Below are 20,363 nucleotides of genomic sequence, written 5' to 3' on the forward strand. Positions count from 1 at the left end.
TTTAAAAAAAAAAAAAGACGAAATCGATAATTAATCGAAAATGAAACAACATGTCGAGATGTTTGTTTGTTTGTTTGTTTGTTTTTACCGCAAATAATGAGGGGAAAGGAGGAGGGGAGAAAAAAATTTTTTTAAAAATTATTATTGAATTACGTAAAGAATAAATTAAAAACAATGTTGCCAACATAAATTAAAAGGTTTCCGAACTGTGTGGAATTGCGTTTTACGTTAAAAAGCATTTTAAAAAAAATGGCGGAACGACGACGACGACACCGTTTATTTAAACGATTATTATTATTATTATTTTTAAAATGTTATGCGTTTGAAAATTCTTAATACGCCACTGTCCTTTATCACCATCATCCTATTTAATGGGAGAGAAAAATTAGGCGTGAATCCAAACGATGTCGTAAATTATTATGCATTCAATTTCAATTATAAAAAAAAAATTATTTATATGTTTGTTATATATATAAACATATTTTTTGTTGACGCCATATTGACGTGAAACGCGTCACCGTTTTCTCGAAACGATCGTTCCTCCCCCCCCCCCCCCCCGAAAAAATAAGTAATAATAATTATGATGATGAATTATTTAATTGTAATTTTTCCGCCATTTGTAATTTTACACATTTATATATAACAATTGAATGCCACGTTGAGAGATTTTAAAAAATCATAACAAAAGAAATTCTTCTGCTTTTTTCTCGTTGCTCCCTTTCTCCTCCCCTCCCTCCCCTTTTCCTCTTCCCTCCCTTTTCCTCTTCCCTCCCCTTTTCCTCTTCCCTCCCCCATTTTCTTTTAAAGTTATTTATTTCTTTTTTTTTTTTTTAAGAAAAAAAATTTTGTAGGATACAAAATGAAATGAAATCGATTTTTACAAGGGTTTCCATTAAAGTGATTGAAAGAACTGGTTATTTTCCTGTTGGGGGCGGGTGGGCGGTGGAAACCCTCCCCCTTTTTCACTCCCACCCATTTTTTTTTTTTGTATTTTCCAGTCCTTTCACATTTATTGTTTTTGTTGTTGTTGTCGTTTTTGTTACTTACGTTTTTTTCCCCCTTCTTGTAGAAAAAGTAAAGTAAAAAAAAAAGGTAAAATGATTTACGCGATTTTGTCTGATCCCACGTTTTTTTTGTTTTTTTTTTTCAGATGCATGGAATGCCCCATAATGTTATGGGAAATCAAAATTATGGCGGGAATTTTCCCAACCAAAGAAATCATGCTCCGATTGGAATGAATGATCCTTCAAATGTTATGGGAAACATGAACATGGGTATGAATAATTTTAACGCCATGAATTCTATGGCGCCCATGGGTAACATGCCAATGAATGGGAATATGCATTGCAATATGATGGGACCAGGACCCGGAATGAATAAAATGGGAATACAGGTATGCATGTTTTGGATTTATGTAGAGAGAGAGAGAGAGAGAAGGAAATTGTGCATAAAGTGAAAGTTTTTTCTTTTTTTTCGTATTCTTTTGCCGCCTTTTCTCTCTCTCTCTCTCTCTCTCTCTCTTTCTTCCGCATTGAAAAGTTAAATATTTGTTGTTGTTTTTTCGTTACATTTCATTTCTATCTAATTTTTGTGTCGGTATTTTTCAATAGTAAATAGGATGCAATTCAATAATAATAATAATAGTTTTCCTCTTCCTAGTTTGTCGACAGGTTCTCATTTCAAAAAATTTTTTTTCCCTTTTTTGTTTGTTTTTGTCGTTTGTTGACATTTTTTTTTTTTTTTTGTATTACTTCAGGGTCCGGGAAATCAAATGTATCCCAGACGGATTTCTCCTTATCCTTCCCCCGCAATGCACATGAATCAGAAAAGAGGTGGGGGTGGAGGAAGCGGAGGAGGTGGTAGTAGCGGGAGTGGCAGCGGCAGCGGCGGCGGCGGCAGTGCCAACAGTGGTGGCGGTGGCGGTAGTGGTAATGGTGGAGGAGTTTATTCCGGTCCCGGACCTGGAGGACCTGGATCGGGTCCCATGCAATCGGGTTTCGGACCCAATAATCCCAATCAGGTATGCAAATAACTTTTTTTTTATAACTCGATGAAATAATCATGACCGTATTTGTCAACGATATTATCATTATTATTATTAATATTAGTATTCCCAGGGCTACGGAAATACGAGATCGAATGTTTCTTCTCAGTATCAAAATCAGTCAGGTATGCAGAACATGGGACCCGGTGTTGGATCATTTGTTCACGGCTCTGTCGTCAGAGTTGCTTCGGGTAATGTGACGTTTTATTTGTTATATACACGACGCATTGTTTTCGATCATGCGTCACGATTTCTTTGAATTATTATTATTATTATTATTATTATTATTTTTATTGTGCATTCGCAGGAAGTCCGTCTGGGCAGGACGGTTCAATGAGAGGAAATATGAGCTATCAGCATAACCCATTACCTGGAAATCCCACTCCACCTTTGACTCCGGCCGGATTAATGCCGCCTTACGTGAGCCCAAATGCAGATGTCAAACCAAATTTCGTAGACATAAAACCTTCCCTCATGATGCAAAGTAAGTGTCATAGTTATTTACTCTATGGATTTTATTATCATTTGTTTTTTTTTTTTTTTTTTTTTTTTACTTTCTCAAGAATCTTATTCCACGACAAATTTTTAAAAGAAAGAAGTCGAAAACGTTTTTTTCCCCCCGCAAATTGACGTGGGGGGAGGGAAGGGGGAGGGGGGAATAAATTGAATTCATTCAAGCAGACGATAATTTTTGTTTTTTTTTTTAAAATCATTTCAGAAGATGATGAATTAAGACTAACATTTCCAGTTCGAGACGGAATTATTCTTCCGCCATTCAGATTAGAACATAATTTAGCAGTTAGCAATCACGTGTTTCAATTAAAGCCCACCGTTCATCAAACTCTCATGTGGCGGTAATTATTATTTAGACAATTCAAGATTACATTCATCATTTTTTTTTTTTTTTGTATCCAGTGAAAAATTATTATCATTATTATCATCATCATCATCATCATTACTTTTTTTTCTATCCCCCCTGGAGGCGTACGAAGATTATTTCGTTCGTTTCCCACATTTCTTACGCTTTTAAGAGGCGGTTCCTCTTCATTAGTTTTTTGAACCTGTCTTTTTCTCCTCCACCTTCTCCTCCCCCTCCTTCTCCTTGTCTTATCCGATGTTTTATTAATATATTGTTTTATACGGTTTAGATCGGATTTGGAACTTCAATTAAAATGTTTCCATCACGAAGATAGACAAATGAACACGAATTGGCCGGCATCCGTTCAAGTGTCTGTGAATGCGACGCCATTGAGCATCGACAGAGGGGAAAACAAAACCTCTCACAAGCCACTTTATTTAAAAGATGTTTGTCAACCGGGAAGGAACACGATTCAAATAACGGTTTCAACTTGTTGTTGTGTGAGTAAACGTTTGGAAAATTCTACCGCAATTCTCCCCCACCCCCCACCCCCCGCGCGATTATTTCGCGTCGGGTCGTATTACGCGTATCAATGAAACCGTTTGTTTTTGTGTCCGTTTCCAGTCCCACTTGTTCGTTCTTCAACTAGTCCACAGGCCGAGCGTGAGAAGCGTTTTACAAGGGCTCCTAAGGAAAAGACTTCTCACGGCGGATCATTGCATCGCTAAAATAAAAAGAAATTTCAGTAATAATCCGACGAGCGGGGGTAGCATGTCGTCGGACAGAGATTCCGTCGAACAAACGGCATTAAAAGTCTCGATGAAATGTCCGATCACGTTCAAAAGAATAACATTGCCGGCGAGAGGACACGACTGTAAGCACATTCAGTGCTTCGACTTGGAATCGTACTTACAGTTGAATTGCGAACGCGGTTCTTGGAGGTGTCCCGTTTGCAAGTAAATATTTACAAACAATACAAATTCGCGAACGATTTGAAAAAAAACGCCTACGACAAATGTTTCAAAACTTTTTTTTTTTTTTTTTTCTCCGTAGTAAACCAGCTCAACTCGAAGGATTGGAAGTTGATCAGTACATGTGGGGCATATTGAATACGTTAAACAGTTCGGAAGTTGAAGAAGTGACCATAGATTCGGCGGCAAATTGGAAACCGGCAAAAAGTTTAAGTCAAGGGATCAAAACGGAGGATGAAAACGAATCTTGCGGAGGAAGTAAAAAGTTGAACAAGGCAATGTCACCCGGAAGCATGACCTTACCCACACTCAATTCGTGGGACAACATGAATCAAGCTATGTCACCATACATTCCGCCAGATATGAACAGTCGGTTTTTTTTTTTTTTTCTTTTTTCCTTTTTGTTTTCCACACCGTCGCTAAGGTATTTAAATTTACATTTTGTTTTTTCAGGCATAGCAAGTGGTTCGATGATGTCCAATAACAATCCTCCATCATACGGTAACAGTCCATTGAACAGAGGAAATTGTTACGACGTCGTATCGAGTCCTTTGGGAAATAAATATTCAAACGGAGGAGGACCGTTGACACACATGAACGATTCCATCAATACGTTAGATCCGTTGAACGCCATTGAAAAATCATTAAACGAACAGGTAACGTCATCGTTTATTTTTTTTTTTTCAAAAGTTGGATAAACTTGAGAGAGAGAGAGAGAGAATAAAAAAAAAAAAAAATTTTTTTTTTTTTCCAGATGCCTAACACGCCACATACTCCACACACTCCTCACACGCCCGTCGGAACGCCACACACGCCAAGCGGACCTCCAAGCGTACCCTCGAATGACATATCAAATCACAACAACTGCGGTGATGTTACAACCACCAGCGATCATTCGACGGATTTGCCATCTGATCTCAATTTCGATCCGGCAGCTGTTATCGATGGCGAAGGCACAGGCCAAGAAGCTCTAAATGTAAAAAAAAAAAATTTTTTTTTTTTTTTTTTTTTTTCCAATGTTGTCGCCCCTTCTTAACCACATTGTTTACATATATATATATGTGTTTGTCTTTTTCCCAACAGCTGCTCCCAGATAACGTCGTCGATCCAATGGAATTATTATCTTATTTGGATCCACCGGACCTTGCAACGCCTCCAAGTAGCGGTGCAAGTAGTACGGGACACGCAGGCGTGGCCACAAACGATGATATACTCGCTCTCTTTGAATGAATGTGAATGAACGAAGTTACCCATTTTTTTTTTTTAAAAAGAATTATTATTATTATTATTATTATTATTATTTGGAAATTCGCGATCGCGTCGGCGTCGGCGGCGGCGGCGGCGGCGGACATTCCTTTTCATCATTATTATTATTTAAATTTTCCTCCGGCAAAAAAAACTTTCGTCGTCTGAATTCCAAAACAAAACAATTAATAATATGTAAATAAGTAAAGTAAAAAAAAAAAAAAAAAAAAAAGGGGGGATTTTCTCAATTTGATTGCCAAAACTTTGTGTAAAATGTAGTTATAATTATTATTATTATTATTATTATTAACAGTGAATTTATACGGAAAAAAAAAAAAAAAACCGGGCACAATAATTTTTTTTTTTTTTTTTTTGTCTCATTTTGTGTAAAATCGATTATTACGAAAAACAAAATGGCCGTTAAAAAAAGAAAGAAAGAAAATGTCGTGCGTGACACACCGACTCGTTGTCGTTGTCGTCATTTTTTTTTTGTTTCTTTTATTTCAATATAAATCATGTAAATATGAAAAGACTGTATAAAAAGAAAAAAAGCAGAAGAAACAAAAAAAAAAAAGAAAAGCAGAAGAAACAAGAAAAAAGAAAAGCAGAAGAAACAAAAAAAAAAAAAAAACAAAACAAATTAAAATGATATTTATATGTATAAATTGCACGTTAAAATTCTATCGGTAGGAAAACCTTTTTTTTTCGTTAAACTTCGGTAACGATCGTGTTTTTCCGGTATTTACTCCTGACACGTTTTTCTTATTTCACATCATCCCCCCTTCGTGAACGGAACGGAGCAGTAGTAGTAGTAACGAAAATTTTCTCGACTTTGGTTCGTTTGTTTTATTTTTTATTTTAAATTTAAAAGTTTTAACGGATTTTTTTTTTTTTTTAATTTGAAATAGTTTTTAAAAAAAATGTTTACAAGTTTTTAATTATAACGAATCCGCCATATTTAAATATTAATTTTTTTGCTGTTTTTTGTGTTTTGTTAAATGAAAAAATTTTTTTTTAAAAATTTGTTGTTTGACGTCATCGCGTAACCGTCGCGTTCGAAAAAAGTTCGTTACAAAAAGAACACAAAAGAAAAATGGTTTAACTATTAAACTATTTTCTTTCTTTCTTTCTTTCTTACGTTTATTTATACACACACACACACACTGAGATCGATGTAAGTAAGTAAATAAATGAATAAATTAATTAATTAATTAATAATAATAATAATAATAAAATGAAATAAAAAGAAAATAAAAAAATTTAAAAAAAAAAAAAAAAAAAAAGTGCTAAATGGTAGCTTGTTAGTGACGCTTAAATAATTATAAAAAAAAAGAAAATTATTCGTCTCATACTTTTTTTTTTTTATTTTATTTTATTTCGTATTATTAATCGATAATCGATAATCGATCGGGAATTTTTTTTTTTTTTAATTGAACACACATATATATATATAATCGATTTATTACGCGTATTATTATTATCACTAACACAAGACGATAATGATGATAAATTAATCGTAATTACATTAATAATAATGATGATAATAATACGCACGTGCGAGTTCCTTTTTTTTTTTTTTATGGTATCAATGAATTTGTATTAAAAAAAAAAAAAAAAAAAAATTTTTTCTCCCGTTTCGTCACATCCGGTCGCCATTTTGTTTTTTTACTTCTTAAATCATTTTTATTCTATTTCGTATTAATTTATTTTATTTTGATTTATTTATTTTATTTATTCGGTTTTTCCGGTTAATCGTTTTAACGAATTTCAATAATAATAATAATAATAATAATAATAGAAATTATATTTATATAGAAAAGTACAAACTAATAATAATAATAATAATAATGAAAAGAAGAAGAAAAGAAAAGAAAAACGAAAAAACCGTTAAATCAAATATTACAATTACAATTGTTATTATTATTATTATTATTATTTGTACTTAATCAACCGTTTTTGTGCGAGTGTGAGTGCGCGTGCGCGTGAGTGTGAGTGTAACGTATGAATTTATAATATATAATTATTAATTTTATATCATAATCATTTTTCATAATCGAATGAAATTTTTAATATTTTTATTTATTATTATTATTATTATTTACAAAAATGGCTACCGGATATTGAACGAAACGTTGTATAAGGTTACATTTTTATTTATTTGTATAACCGTTAACGTTCTTCACATTTTTTTTTTATTGGTTTTCTCTAATATTTTTTAAATTTGATGATGTATATGTAAATACTATACATAATTATAAATATATATATATATAAATAAATAAATAAATATGGAAAATGATAAAAAAATTACACACGCATGCGTATAAAAAATATATATATATATATATATTTGATTGGATTGAAATCTACAATGATTTCGATTCACATTCTTCCGCCATATTGAAAAAAATTGTATTGGAGTTAGGTTTTCTCGTACGGGATGTCGTCTGCTTGTACTATTGATACTCGTAATTACAATAAACTCTTCTCAATTTTTCTTTTTTCTTTTTATTCGCGTGTTTGTTATATTGTTTCCAAGGTTTCGAACCTGAATTATTTTCCACCAAAGCTTTCGCATCAGAATCCGACATGACGGTCGAATATTGTAATATTTTTTGTATTCCCTTAACGTGAACTTGACTGTTGTTTTTTTTAAAAAAATGTCTGTCTATCGTTTCCGTCGTGGATTTAGAACCGTTTGCACCGTTGACGACTCTCGCATATCTCGTATTCGCATTATCCATATTTCTTATTTTTTTCGCATCCGGATACGTTTGATATAATTTCTGTTCGAAATCGGGCGGAGCGTGACAGTACAACAATTTACCGGAAACGAAATCTTTTAATATGTACCTGGAAGATCTCGGATTGTCCGGTAAACCGTTTTGAGTCATGAATCCCCGATTGTAACCGTACGCGTTTAATAATTCTTCCGACGTCGGACCCCTGTCCGGATCTTCTCCCTCTTTCGGTTTGGGTAGTATCAAACCGTAGGTATCTTCTAAAACGTGACGGGGTATGAGAGAAGCGACGGCCGTGACGGGCGGTACGTGATCTCTCATTTGATCTATGGGTAGTATACCGTTGATTATCATGTCGGATTTGGTCGATACGAAACTGGGCATGACGAGACCCGGACAATCGCATAATATAATGTCGTCTGATAAGTTAAACGTTTGAAAGTGTTTCGTTTTGCCCGGCGTTGCTGACACGGCTACTTTTTTACAAGACAAAAGCGAATTGACCGTTGAGCTTTTACCAACGTTTGGATAACCCACTAGTCCAACCGTTGTCTTGCCCTGACTCACTCTCGGAGCTTCATGAAATATTCTAAAAAAATTTATTAATTCTTCGCTCGAATAAATTTTATTCGTATTGACTATTTCTTTATCTTCTTTCAATGATAATTCTTTTAATAGTTTATTCGTTTCATCATCGTTGCCTTCTTTTAAATTGTCTGCTTGTAAAATGAAAAACAAAAATATTAATAATGATAACAACAAGCGAAAAAAATAATTAAATTACTTACCTGTCATGGCATCCGTTGCAGAATAAAAAATAATTTTAATTTTTTCTCTAGTGAAATAATCAGCCCAAGCTGTTCTTTGCATTTCGTTTAAAAAATCAGCTTTGTTCAAGAGTAAAACATTTTCCTTATTTTCGCTAACCTCTTTCACATATTTTTCTAAATCTTCACATCGAAACAATAATGGATTCCTTGCATCTAAAATTTGTACGACAATGTCGCTCCTTTCTATGACTCTCCATAACTGTCTCCAAAATTCTAAATTTTTTTCAAATGGTGTCAACATGAATCCTTCGATTTCTTGTAATTCAGCTAATTTTTTTCTCCATTCTAAAAAAGATTGTTTTTCCATGGATTCTAATTCGGAGGGGGTCGTGTGTTCGTTCCACGGTGGTCTCCTCGGTATTTTTATCATATCATAATGTCTCCTCTCGACTTGACTTAAACTCCTTCCCGTGACGTCACAACTCACCGTGGGTTTAACAAATTTTATATTTAATTTTTCCGCTTCGAATTCCGTTCCAGCCAATTGAGCCGTTGATAAAAATTCTTGGAATGATGATTCTTCCGTAACGGATTTTAAATTTAAACGTCCCCAATCGTAACCGTCGTTTAATTCGCATGCATGCATCATTGAATCCTTATCCCTATTTTTATTCCTTTTCGTACCAGAAAACCTGTCACTGATAAGAGCTCTACCCAAATTACCATTGTTGTTCTTTGTTTTTTTACCCATTTTAAAAAAACAAAATGGCGGACATGCGTAAAACTTTTATTTATACTCAAACAAAACGTTTAATAATATCAACCTGACAAAATATACATATATATTTAAAACAAAAACACTTCAATCGCAGGTAGTGAGGTAAATTGAAAGTGGCAGCAACAAATAAAAGAACACATGGCATTGAACTTTGAAAAAGACGTGACACTAGAAAAAACTTTTTTTAAACAAGTGAAATTTCTTAACAAAAAAAAAAAAAAAAAAAAATTAATTTTAATTTTAATTTTAATTTTTTTTTCATTTGCCAGTTAGTCAAGTGTCGTTCGGTCACTTGTTAATTTTATTATTATTATTATTATCATCATCAACCGATTATATAAAAAATTTTTATTAAAAAAAAAAAAAAGTTTGAAAGGAAAAATAAATGATATTTACAGTAGTGGATTGTTGTAAGTTTTTGTTTTTTTTTAAATAATTAATAAAAATATTTTTGCCACGTTAATTTATTAAAATAATAATAATAATAATTGTTTGTATTTAATAACGTAATTTTTTATTTAACCTAATTTATTAATTAAATAATAATACTTTGAACATGACTTTTTATTTTTTCCCATTTGGAACGTAGATAAGGCAAAGTCCAAATTATTACTTTTTTTTTTTTTTTTTTTTTTTTTTATATTTAATAATTTTTAATTTTGTTTCAGTTTTAAAAAGAGATAGAAGATAATCAATTCTAACAGGAGGAATAAAAAGAAGTAAAATGCTCGAGAAATTATAGTATAATATTTATTAATTAAATAAAATAAAAATGGCAGTTTTAAGTCTCCCAGAATATAAAACAATCGAAACAAGTTGCATTGAATATGTTCATCCGTGGAACAATTCATGTACGACTGCGACATTCGAATTGTTGGTATTCGCTTTTTTCCAGTCGTTAAAAACATACACAACTGTTTATTTGGTATGTATGGTAATTTTTTCACAATTTAAAACAGGTGTGATAAAAATTATTATTATTATTGATTGATTTTTCTTTTAAACTAGATAATAATGTAAAGTTTCAAGTGAGAGAGAGTGAGAGAGAGAGAGAATAGTCGTAACAGATAAGATAAAAAAGAAAAAAACTAATCGATTTGCTTTTTTTTTTATTTATAATACATGGAATAGTTAAACGAATTAAACGATAAACAAATGAAAGTTTTGTAATTTTTTTAATGTTGGAATATGATTATGTCAACATTTTTGTTTACTTTTTTTTTTTTTTTTTTTTTTTGTATTTCAAATGTTGGATGCCTTGGCATGGGGGGGGAGGAAATATCAATTTACAATTTTTTTCAAAAAACAAACAAAATTAAAATATTGAATTTAACTTCGAATTTAACCTGAAATTTATTAAACGATTGATTTCATTCATTTTATTATTATTATTAGCATTATTATTATTATTTGTTTCTGTTTCAGTTTACGTTAATAATGAGACGTAAAAAATTAACAAAAAAAGTCATGAAAGAAACATTATTGGGAATATTGCAATCGACAATTTTTTTAACGACTCATTCCTTTGGATTTCCATTTCTAATATGCGGACTAAGGTGATGATGAATTTATTAACATTTGTATTATTATTATTATTATTATTATTATTATTATTATTATTATTATTACTACTACTTCCGTTTCCTTTCATTTTTTTTTGTCTCTGTTGAACAGGAAATTAACGGGTCGTTTCGACAAATATTCCGTGTCATTTTGGCCTTCGTTTTTAAGCAGCGTCGTTGCGATACATTTGGAAAGATCATCTAGACGTCCCATACTTTGCCTTTACGTCACAAACGTCGTGAGTTGTTACGATTCCCCTCCCCCTCACTGCCCCCCCCACACTGCCCCCCTGTGCCCTCTAACGTTTTCGAAATTTTCAGGCGACCGAAACACTGTTCAGAATGGCCGTTTGGAGAGGTTGGGTCAAACCGATAAAATTTGGCGAAACGATTATATTTACTCTGTCGACGACATTGTTACTCTATTGGTTTCGAAGTGACGTAGAAAATAAAGATTCCATGTTTTCAGCACTGAGGTAAATAATAATAATAATAATAATAATAATAATAATAATAATAATGAAAGAAAAAGCGGAAATGAGTATGGCGTTTGTTTACAGGTACGTTGTGGGTCGTTACGAAGAAGGAAAATCACCGGAAAGACCGATGATGGAATCGGTGGATTCACCGCCGCCTAAAAGGTGTAAATTTCAAACGAATTCATCGACTGATGATAATTATTCAATGTATATAATTATATCGAATATTTGTCACGCTTACATGGTTTTAATTGACGGCGTGAGATTTCAACCTCGGTCGCCATATTGTCCGCATCCTCACAGTTGCATTTTTTACTCTTTGCAGGTTTTATTTTGTATCCATCTCCTCTTATGCGGGAAAAAGTTTTGTAATAATAAATATGATCGCCGCCATTTTGTTTTTTGTAGGGTTTGGGAAAAATGTTGGCCGTGGGTTACGGTGTTCAATTGGCACTACGATTGGTACTTTCTGCGAAAAAAATTCTACGAAAACCTTCCATTTTATTCAGAATATTTTTTTCGGATAAAGTTTTAAATTTAGGAAAATTTTTAGGATTGTTTTGTTTATTGTTTAGAGTGAGTTTCATTATATGTTTAACGGTAGACATTTTTTTATTACTCTATGACTTTGAAAAATGTTTTCTTTTTAGAGTTCTTCGTGCGGTTTAAGATGGTTACGCGGTTCGGATTCTGAATTTCATGCCATACCATCAGGTTTATTAGCAGGTTTAGCTTTTCAATTTTATCCGGATAGCACGGCTGCTTTATACGTCATGTGGAAAGCTTTTCAGGTACGTTCGTGTAAAATGAAACGGGGGGGGGGGGAGGAGGAATTTTTTAAATTTGTTTTCTTATCGTTTTTTTAGATTCTTTACGTTAAAATGGTCGAATCGGGTTATTTACCAAAAATACCCTACGGAACAATATTACTCTATTGTTTTTCAACGGCCGTTCTTTTTCACACGGCCATATTGGAACCGCAAAATTTAAGGCCGTCCTATTATAAATTTTTACATTCGCTCTCGGGTGGTAGAATAGCCGTCATGAATAGAGAATGCCTCGATCCGTTCGGTTTAGACACGTCTAAACATCACAGAGACGTCATGACAAAATTAAAATTAAATTTTAAAATTGTTCAAAGTTTTCTTTTATCACATAGAAAATGAAAAAAGATTTTTTGAATACACGCGCGAAACGACGACTGGATCGAGATTTATCATTATTATTATTATTAATATTATAATAAAAAAAAAATTTAGCACAAAAAAGTCGTTAATTTTTTTTTTTTTTTGTATTGTATATGCCAAAAAGAGGTTGATTTATATTGTGATACTCAATTTTATTATTATTTATTCCATTAATTTTTTTAAACAAAATAAATAATTAAGGTATTGTTTAAGATAATTATGTTTGAATTATATAAAAATACATTCTGATATTATTATTATTATTATTTGTAAATAAATAAGTTTTATTTTGTTTTTAATAAATTTGATTTTTTAAAAAAAATTTTGTTTTATGGTTTTTTATTTCATTACATTCTACTTAAAGAAAATAATAATTTTACCCTATTTACAAATATTATGATGCAGACGAAATTTTAAAAAAACCGCGAATTCAATTCTAAAACCACGTCACAAAAAAACATTATTTATTTAAAGTGTAAATTGGTAGTAGTAGTAGTAGTATGTAAATTATCATTACATTTTGAACAAGAAAAAAAAAAAAAAAACAAATTTTATTTATTTATTTATTTTAAGTAACCGAAAGATATTTTTTAGATTAGGTGAAGTAATTAATAAATATTATTTTTTATAAGATATAAACGATTTTTATTTAAAAAAATAATAATAATAATAATTTAATTTTGATAAGTTATCGTTTGCGTCGGTCAAAATAATTTAATCTCCGCGTCCTTTTTTTTTTTAATTTTTTTTTATTTAAATTTAAATTTTATTTTTTTCAATGTAAAATTCTTTTTTTCAGGTTTATTTATATAATCGAGTTAGTAATTATTAGAAAAACGTTTTAAAATGATTCAATTTTATGTAAAATATCATTTTTACGGGTTGTCAGTCAATCAGTAAGGAATCATAATATGTATAATGTTAATAAAATTATGTATATGGCTAACATAAAGTTTTTTTTATGATTGTTAATAACAATGACACATAGAGAAATGAAAAATACAGAAAATTCAAGTTTATCAATAGGTAATGATAGATTTTAGAAATTTTTACATCAAATGTTAAATTTACCAACAATTTTTTAAATATTTCAGATCGTGATGCTTTGTATGATCAGTGCTTTTCAGAAAACGAAGAAGAATGTCCAGTTAATTACAGTTTAAAATATTCAGAAACAGAATCATGTAAAATAATAATTAAAACAAATGATGATAATGATAAAAATAAATTTAAAAATTTTTCCAATTACGAAGATTTATGTAAAGAACAACCGACAAATTACAGTTTAAAATATGGCGAGAAACCAGTCGAAGAAGAAGAAGTAGATGAAGAAGTGATTAAAAATTCAAATTTTAATTATTATCAAAGTGATAAAGTTAAATATAAAGAATATAGTGATTATGCTGAAACAGATTTAGATCAACCAACCGATTTCACTCTTAAATATGGAGAACCGAGTGACGAAGAAGAAAAAAATGATAATTTTAATTATTATGAAAATAACGATAGTAAATCATCGGAAAATTTTGTCGAACAATCCGAAAGAGTTGAAGTTACAAATGAACAAATCACAGAGCATTATGCATGTGAGGATGAAACACCATTGATGTTTTCAAGATGCAGTTCGTTGAATTCCTTCAGTAGTTTCGAACAAATAACTCAATCAATACCAGATGATAGAAGTTCTGTTGTGAGTGATTTTAGTCGCACTACAAGCGGTGTCATTTCTCCAAGCGAATTACCAGATTCTCCGACTCAAACAGCACCCTCTAGTCCGAAAAGGAACAAACTTGTTTGTTTTTCTATAAATGAAGATTTGGGTGAGAAAAAAAGTGTTTTCGAAGATGATGTAACAACATATAAACAAGAAGATACACCTATTGAATTTTCAAGAGCGACTAGTTTAAGTTCTTTAAACATTGATAATCCAGTTAAAACTGATTTTAATTTAAAGGTAACATCAATTCATACACATACAATTCCTTTCTTTCACAGAGAGAGAAAAGAAAATAATTGTGAAAACTTATTTTTTAAGACTAATTCATCTGCTTCTTCTGTCGCTGGTGGGGATGAAATGAAAATTAGAGAAACTAGTCTACCAACTCTGCCACAAAATTCTCAAAAAGATGTTAAAAATACTGAGGGAAAAACTGATGATGATAAAATTAGTAAAACACAAACTAAATCAGGTTCAGACATTAACGATGAAGCTTTAATTAGTGGAATAAATAACATAAGAATCGAATCCAACAGGTATGAAATCAAAACGAATGATTTAACATTACAATCAAAATGAATGACGCCATTTTGTTTTCTTTTTTTATAGTAAATTTGTTATAAAATGTGTCGAGTCATCTTTACCATCAAAGGATGGATCAGAGCCATTGAATTCATTTGTAAATAAAACTCCAGTCGAAGAAAGTATGAAATATTTTACACGTTTTCAAATTAACATAAAAAACATTTTTTTTATTATTATTATTATTATTATTGACAGGAAAGAGTTCGAGTTGTTTCACGGAGAAACAGGAAGTGATGAAAAGGGAAGAAGAGGGGATAACGAAAGAATGTAGAATTTCACAAAGGATTCCTATAGAAAATGATGATAATAACAAGAAAAAAGGAAATTCGGATAATTTATTAAAAGATGATGATGATGATGATGATGATGATAGTTTGAAAATTCATTCGTCTAATTTAACGATCGATGATTGGTCTTCGGAATCGTTTACACCATTAGAAGAAGTACTCGTCGAACAATGCATACGATTGGGTATGCCAAAGAAAATCGATAGTAAATCATGTAAAGAACCGGAAAATTTTAAATTGTTAGATGGAAGTAAGGAAAATTACTTTTGTTTTTCCGGGGTTAAAATGAGAAACTGGAAAATTGGTTTTTCTTTTCTTTTAGATTCATCCGAAGCTTGGTACTCGAAATCTTGTACACCTTTCGAAGAGGCACTCGTTGAACAATGCATAAGACTGGGAATGCCACAAAAGAATAAAAAACCTGAAAATATACTCGGAACAAACGAAAGTAAATTTTGTTGTTTTACTGTGTTTGTGTTTGTTTGTTTGTTTGTCGTATCGTAAAGTTTTGCTTAAAATTACTTTCAGGAAAATTAAATAAAGACAAACAAGTTTGTAATTCGTCGAAATTGAATCAAGTCAAACCAGTTAATTGTGATAGCAAATTTCCCGTCGCTGTCGGAACACCTCAATACGATTATAATCTGTCGTCACAAACATCTTATTTATCATATTCTGGGGAGCCTTGTGCCTGGTCACCACAATCATCCAATACCGTACCGAGAGAGTCCGTTTACAACGGAGGTTGTACGCCATTAGAAGAAGCACTCGTACAACAATGTATACGATTGGGAATGCCTAGAAAAAGCAATGTGAAAAATTCCGACGTGACAAATAATCATTACATCGTTAATAATTGTGATGATCATGTCAAAAACGCGACGACGACGACGGCCATGATGGACAAGCCGAAAAACGCGTCGGATAAAGAAAGGGAAACATTTAAAAAAAGCGAACGTTTTATTTGTAATCCGGGTAGGAGATTTACAAACAGGCGTAAAAAATATAAAGAAAGTTGTAAAAGATGTAGAAAATGTAGAGAAAAATCAAAGCAAATGTTTTGAATATTGTCGTGTAAATTATTTATTTCAATCGGAAAAATCATTGTAAATGACAAATAAATAAATAAATAAATATATATTTTATATAATAAAATTAAATTGTTTTTCAATTAATTTTTATCGATTTCGTTATTATTATTGGTAATATAGCTAATATTGAAAAATAAAAATGGCGGGCAAAATAAAAAAAGAAAAGATTTCTGAACGCACATGAATTTTCTTTATTTCGTTGCCATATTAAACGAAGACAAAGAATCGCGTCGATATCAGTGATTGTCATTACGTTAAAAGTATCAGAATCGTCCGTGTTTTTATTATTATTATTATTTTTTTTTTTTTTTTGTCATTTTCGTTTTAATTTTGTAAATTTTTTTATTGAATAAAAATGAAATTTCAATATAAGGAAGAATATCCATTTGAAAAAAGAAAAGCAGAAGGTGAAAAAATAAGGAGAAAATATCCGGAAAGAGTTCCAGTAAGTAAAAAAAAAAAAAAAAAAAAATCAGCTGAGAACGACGATAATTGCGAAATGCGTAATAATAATAATAATAATAATTTTTTATTACTGACCAATTTACGACGCAGTTTTTCTATTTTTCTTTTTCTATTTTTCTCTTTTTCTCTTTGTTCATTTTACTTTTCGATATGAAAATGAATCCCTTTTTACATTATCAAAAAATGTTTTCTTTTTTTGTAAAAGGTCATCGTCGAAAAAGCTCCAAAAGCAAGGATTGGAGATTTGGATAAAAAAAAATATTTAGTACCATCGGATTTAACCGTTGGACAATTTTATTTTTTAATTAGAAAAAGAATTCATTTAAGACCCGAAGATGCATTATTTTTTTTTGTTAACAACGTTATTCCACCAACATCAGCCACAATGGGAAGTCTTTATCAGGTAACACAAAAAAATTTTTCTTTATTTTTATTTTTTTTTTTTTTACTAAAAAACCTTAATCATTATCATAAATAATAATAATAATAACGTAATAATCATCTACTATAATTAAAAATAACAATAATCAATGAATTCGATCGATTTTGCAAAAAAAAATTTTTTTTTTTTTTTATGACTACTACGCCATTAAAATGTTGTATTCAATTGTAAACAAAAGATGATATTTCCACAATTTTAATTTTTTTTCCTTTTTAATAAATTCATTTTAAACTTATTTTAGTAAATGATTGACAAAAACAAAATGATTATTATTATCATCATTATTTAAATTTAATGATGATTTTTATGGTGGAAAAGGAAAAAAAGTGTAACAAATAATTTAGAATGTTGTTGTTGTTGTTGTCGCTGTTCAATATGCCCTTGATAGGACAACATCAATTAATGTCTTTCTCTTTCTCTTTCTTTCTCTCACAACCTGTTTATTATTCTCTCTCTTTCTTTTGTTTATTATAATATTAATAAAAAATTTTTATTATAAATTATTTTCAGGAACATCACGAAGAAGATTTTTTTCTTTACATTGCTTATTCCGATGAAAATGTTTATGGAGCTTAATTATCGACAATAACAACAACAGCAAATAAAAGAAAAAAATCTTTTTTTTTTTTTCTCCCTCTTTTTTTTATGTAATATTTTCTCAAGTGAATGAATTAAGAAATGTTTGTAATCAAGTGTGTTGGTAAAAAAAAAAACAGAAAAAAAAAGAACAAAGAAAATAGCTTAAAAAAAAAAAAACGAGAAATAATTTTTTCAATAATTTCATTATGTTTTTAAATTTTATAGTTTATTATTATTATTATTATTAATAATTTTTCTTTCTTTTTTTTTGTGTTTATAAATATGTCAAATTGAATTATTATTCTTAAAAAAAAAATAATAATAAAAATAATAAAAATAATAAAAAAGGAAAAAAAAAAAATTTATAATTTTCAATAATTAGAAATCGAAAGGTAATATCGAAAGCTATCGTTAAAAATCAATTTACAAAAATATCGAGTATTGAATAACATGTAAGAAAAATTTTAATTTTTTTTTTGTTTTTGTCTGTATTTTACCCTTATATATCTTTATCGAGTGTAACTAAACTCATTATTATTATTTTTATATTAATAACGATTTAAAAAACAAATTGAAAGGATTGTGATTTACTGGACCAGCATTTAACTGCCTGAAATTTTTCTCATTTTCTTCTTCTCGAAATTAAAAATTATTATTATTAAATATTATTTAATATATTTACAAGGCAATAAAAGTTAAAATGATGAAAGTTTTGTTTGGTCTGGTCAAGCAATAGAATAGAATAAAAAAGTTTTAAAAAAAAAGGTTTAATTCAATACTAACTTTAATTTTTTTTTTATTTGTCGATGCACCTTTTTCGAAAATTAAAAAATGTCTCTTGTCGATAATATATATATATAAATATATATATATTTGCATCTTTTTTTTTTAAAATATAAATTTAACTGAATTGTGATTTTATTATTATTTTTCTAGACATTATAATAAAATTAATAAAAGTATTTAGTTTTGGTGATAAATAATTTTTATTTTTATTATAAGTATTTTTTAATTTGTTAGAGTCTCTCGTGTAAATTATAAAAATTTATAAAAAAAAATTCATTATAAGTTAAATTTATTCAATAAATTATGACCAAGTGATTATTATTATTATTATTATTATTAACACTATCACTTTTTTATTAATAATAATAATTTTGGATAGGGAAAAACAAAGGAATTAATAATAATAATAATAATTTATTGATAATAAGGCATTATTTAAAATAATCAAAATTTCGAGAATTCTTTGTGTTGATTATTGTAATCAAGGTCTTTTGATATTAGAAAACATAATCAGTGAAAAAGTCAATTTATTTATTTATTTATTTATTCTTTTGTTTTAAGTACAAAAACTTATTTCTTATCGTTATTAATAATACCACTTTTTTCACTTTTGTTTTATTAAAAAAAAATTATTATTATTATTATTATTATTTATTTCATAGAGTTTTTAATTGCTGTTTTTATAAGTTCTGCAACAGCTTTGGTTTTAACTTGAGCTTGAGTTATGCAAAAATCTATTTCCGAAGGTTTCAACGGTTCTGTTCCTGGTTGATGAATGCCACAAATATCACCGGAATCTGCTTCTATTACAATCGATATTGTTCCCGATGAAAATGATTCTTCTTCGACTGTTGGATCGATTAATAAACAATCGCTAAAAGAAAAAAAAGAAAAATTGTTTATATCTTTTGTCTTGAGGAAAAGGAATAATTTTACATCAAGTTTTAATAACCTTTTAAAAACTGCTATAGTTGTTGATAATGGTAATTTTTTTACATTTAATTGTTGTCTTTTTAATGGATTAACAACTTTTTCACCACTTTCTACATTGTAAATGACTTCTGGTAAAGTAGTTACTTTAAGTGCAGCAATACCAGCAGCTAATGCTGCATCTAATAAATTTCCATCTTGATTTAAACAAATAATATCTAAATAAATAACCCAAGCTAAACGATCAGGAACAATACAGAGAGCTTTCAAATCGATGCATTGGGATTCGAGTAAAATTTCATTGACAAATTTTGTAGCTTCTTGTGCATAATCACATGGAGGTCCTGGTTGATACTGTCCAGAGCATAAGGGAGGTAAATCGACATTGGGTATTAAATAACCTTGATCTGGAGTCTCGGCTTTGGGTTTAGCTAATTCCTACAATACAAAAAATAGGTGAAAAGGTGAAAACTATAAGGGTTTGTATGGAAAACAAAAAGTAGAATTCAACCGACTAATTTAACACCGCACACGACTGCAGTATTTCCTATTTTAACGATAGCAGATCCATCGGCATTATGAAATGAATTTACATTTATGCTAATTGGTCTACATTCATCTAAAGCTCGACCATCGGGTCTGACACCTTGCGCCAAAACTTTATTAAGAAATCCAGCGGGATCAATTTTACTGTTCGAATAAAACAAAAAATTTATGAAATTTTTAATAATTTAATTAAATGCAGCAACGTAATTATTAATAATAAATTTCAAACCTATTAATTAATGCCATTGATTAAAAAATTTATTTTTATCTCATTGTAAAAATTTCATTGTGTAATACAC

General features: G+C 29.8%; 6 protein-coding genes across 6 annotated transcripts; 4 read left to right on the forward strand and 2 right to left on the reverse strand.

Annotated features, from left to right (window-relative positions):
- Positions 1 to 1,150: 1,150 nt before the first annotated feature.
- Phum_PHUM129120 (restnoic acid-induced protein, putative) lies at positions 1,151 to 5,104 on the forward strand (the record flags this gene model as incomplete). Its single annotated transcript, XM_002424382.1, has 11 exons — positions 1,151 to 1,393; positions 1,757 to 2,020; positions 2,118 to 2,235; positions 2,352 to 2,528; positions 2,763 to 2,898; positions 3,193 to 3,403; positions 3,528 to 3,859; positions 3,957 to 4,243; positions 4,328 to 4,530; positions 4,629 to 4,850; positions 4,958 to 5,104. 11 exons carry the CDS (start codon positions 1,151 to 1,153, stop codon positions 5,102 to 5,104), a joined length of 2,340 nt encoding a protein of 779 aa, XP_002424427.1.
- Positions 5,105 to 7,575: 2,471 nt separating this feature from the next.
- On the reverse strand, positions 7,576 to 9,381 carry Phum_PHUM129130 (uncharacterized protein; the record flags this gene model as incomplete). Its single annotated transcript, XM_002424383.1, has 2 exons — positions 7,576 to 8,579; positions 8,649 to 9,381. 2 exons carry the CDS (start codon positions 9,379 to 9,381, stop codon positions 7,576 to 7,578), a joined length of 1,737 nt encoding a protein of 578 aa, XP_002424428.1.
- Positions 9,382 to 10,180: 799 nt separating this feature from the next.
- On the forward strand, positions 10,181 to 12,615 carry Phum_PHUM129140 (uncharacterized protein; the record flags this gene model as incomplete). Its single annotated transcript, XM_002424384.1, has 8 exons — positions 10,181 to 10,333; positions 10,834 to 10,964; positions 11,083 to 11,209; positions 11,292 to 11,446; positions 11,531 to 11,774; positions 11,858 to 12,025; positions 12,100 to 12,240; positions 12,316 to 12,615. 8 exons carry the CDS (start codon positions 10,181 to 10,183, stop codon positions 12,613 to 12,615), a joined length of 1,419 nt encoding a protein of 472 aa, XP_002424429.1.
- Positions 12,616 to 13,613: 998 nt separating this feature from the next.
- On the forward strand, positions 13,614 to 16,289 carry Phum_PHUM129150 (adenomatous polyposis coli protein, putative; the record flags this gene model as incomplete). The annotated part of the gene is made up of 7 exons (XM_002424385.1): positions 13,614 to 13,662; positions 13,731 to 14,590; positions 14,672 to 14,889; positions 14,963 to 15,057; positions 15,134 to 15,475; positions 15,548 to 15,673; positions 15,754 to 16,289. 7 exons carry the CDS (start codon positions 13,614 to 13,616, stop codon positions 16,287 to 16,289), a joined length of 2,226 nt encoding a protein of 741 aa, XP_002424430.1.
- A 382-nt stretch (positions 16,290 to 16,671) lies between these two features.
- Positions 16,672 to 17,799, forward strand: Phum_PHUM129160 (gamma-aminobutyric acid receptor-associated protein, putative; the record flags this gene model as incomplete). Its single annotated transcript, XM_002424386.1, has 3 exons — positions 16,672 to 16,761; positions 16,987 to 17,184; positions 17,734 to 17,799. The coding sequence occupies 3 exons, from the start codon at positions 16,672 to 16,674 to the stop codon at positions 17,797 to 17,799; spliced, it is 354 nt and encodes a 117-aa protein (XP_002424431.1).
- A 1,440-nt stretch (positions 17,800 to 19,239) lies between these two features.
- Positions 19,240 to 20,310, reverse strand: Phum_PHUM129170 (Exosome complex exonuclease RRP43, putative; the record flags this gene model as incomplete). The annotated part of the gene is made up of 4 exons (XM_002424387.1): positions 19,240 to 19,462; positions 19,541 to 19,956; positions 20,034 to 20,208; positions 20,294 to 20,310. 4 exons carry the CDS (start codon positions 20,308 to 20,310, stop codon positions 19,240 to 19,242), a joined length of 831 nt encoding a protein of 276 aa, XP_002424432.1.
- Positions 20,311 to 20,363: the final 53 nt, after the last annotated feature.

This window comes from Pediculus humanus, genomic scaffold (assembly GCF_000006295.1).
Source record: "Pediculus humanus corporis 1103172107475 genomic scaffold, whole genome shotgun sequence".
In the NCBI taxonomy this organism is placed as follows: Eukaryota; Metazoa; Arthropoda; class Insecta; order Psocodea; family Pediculidae; genus Pediculus; species Pediculus humanus.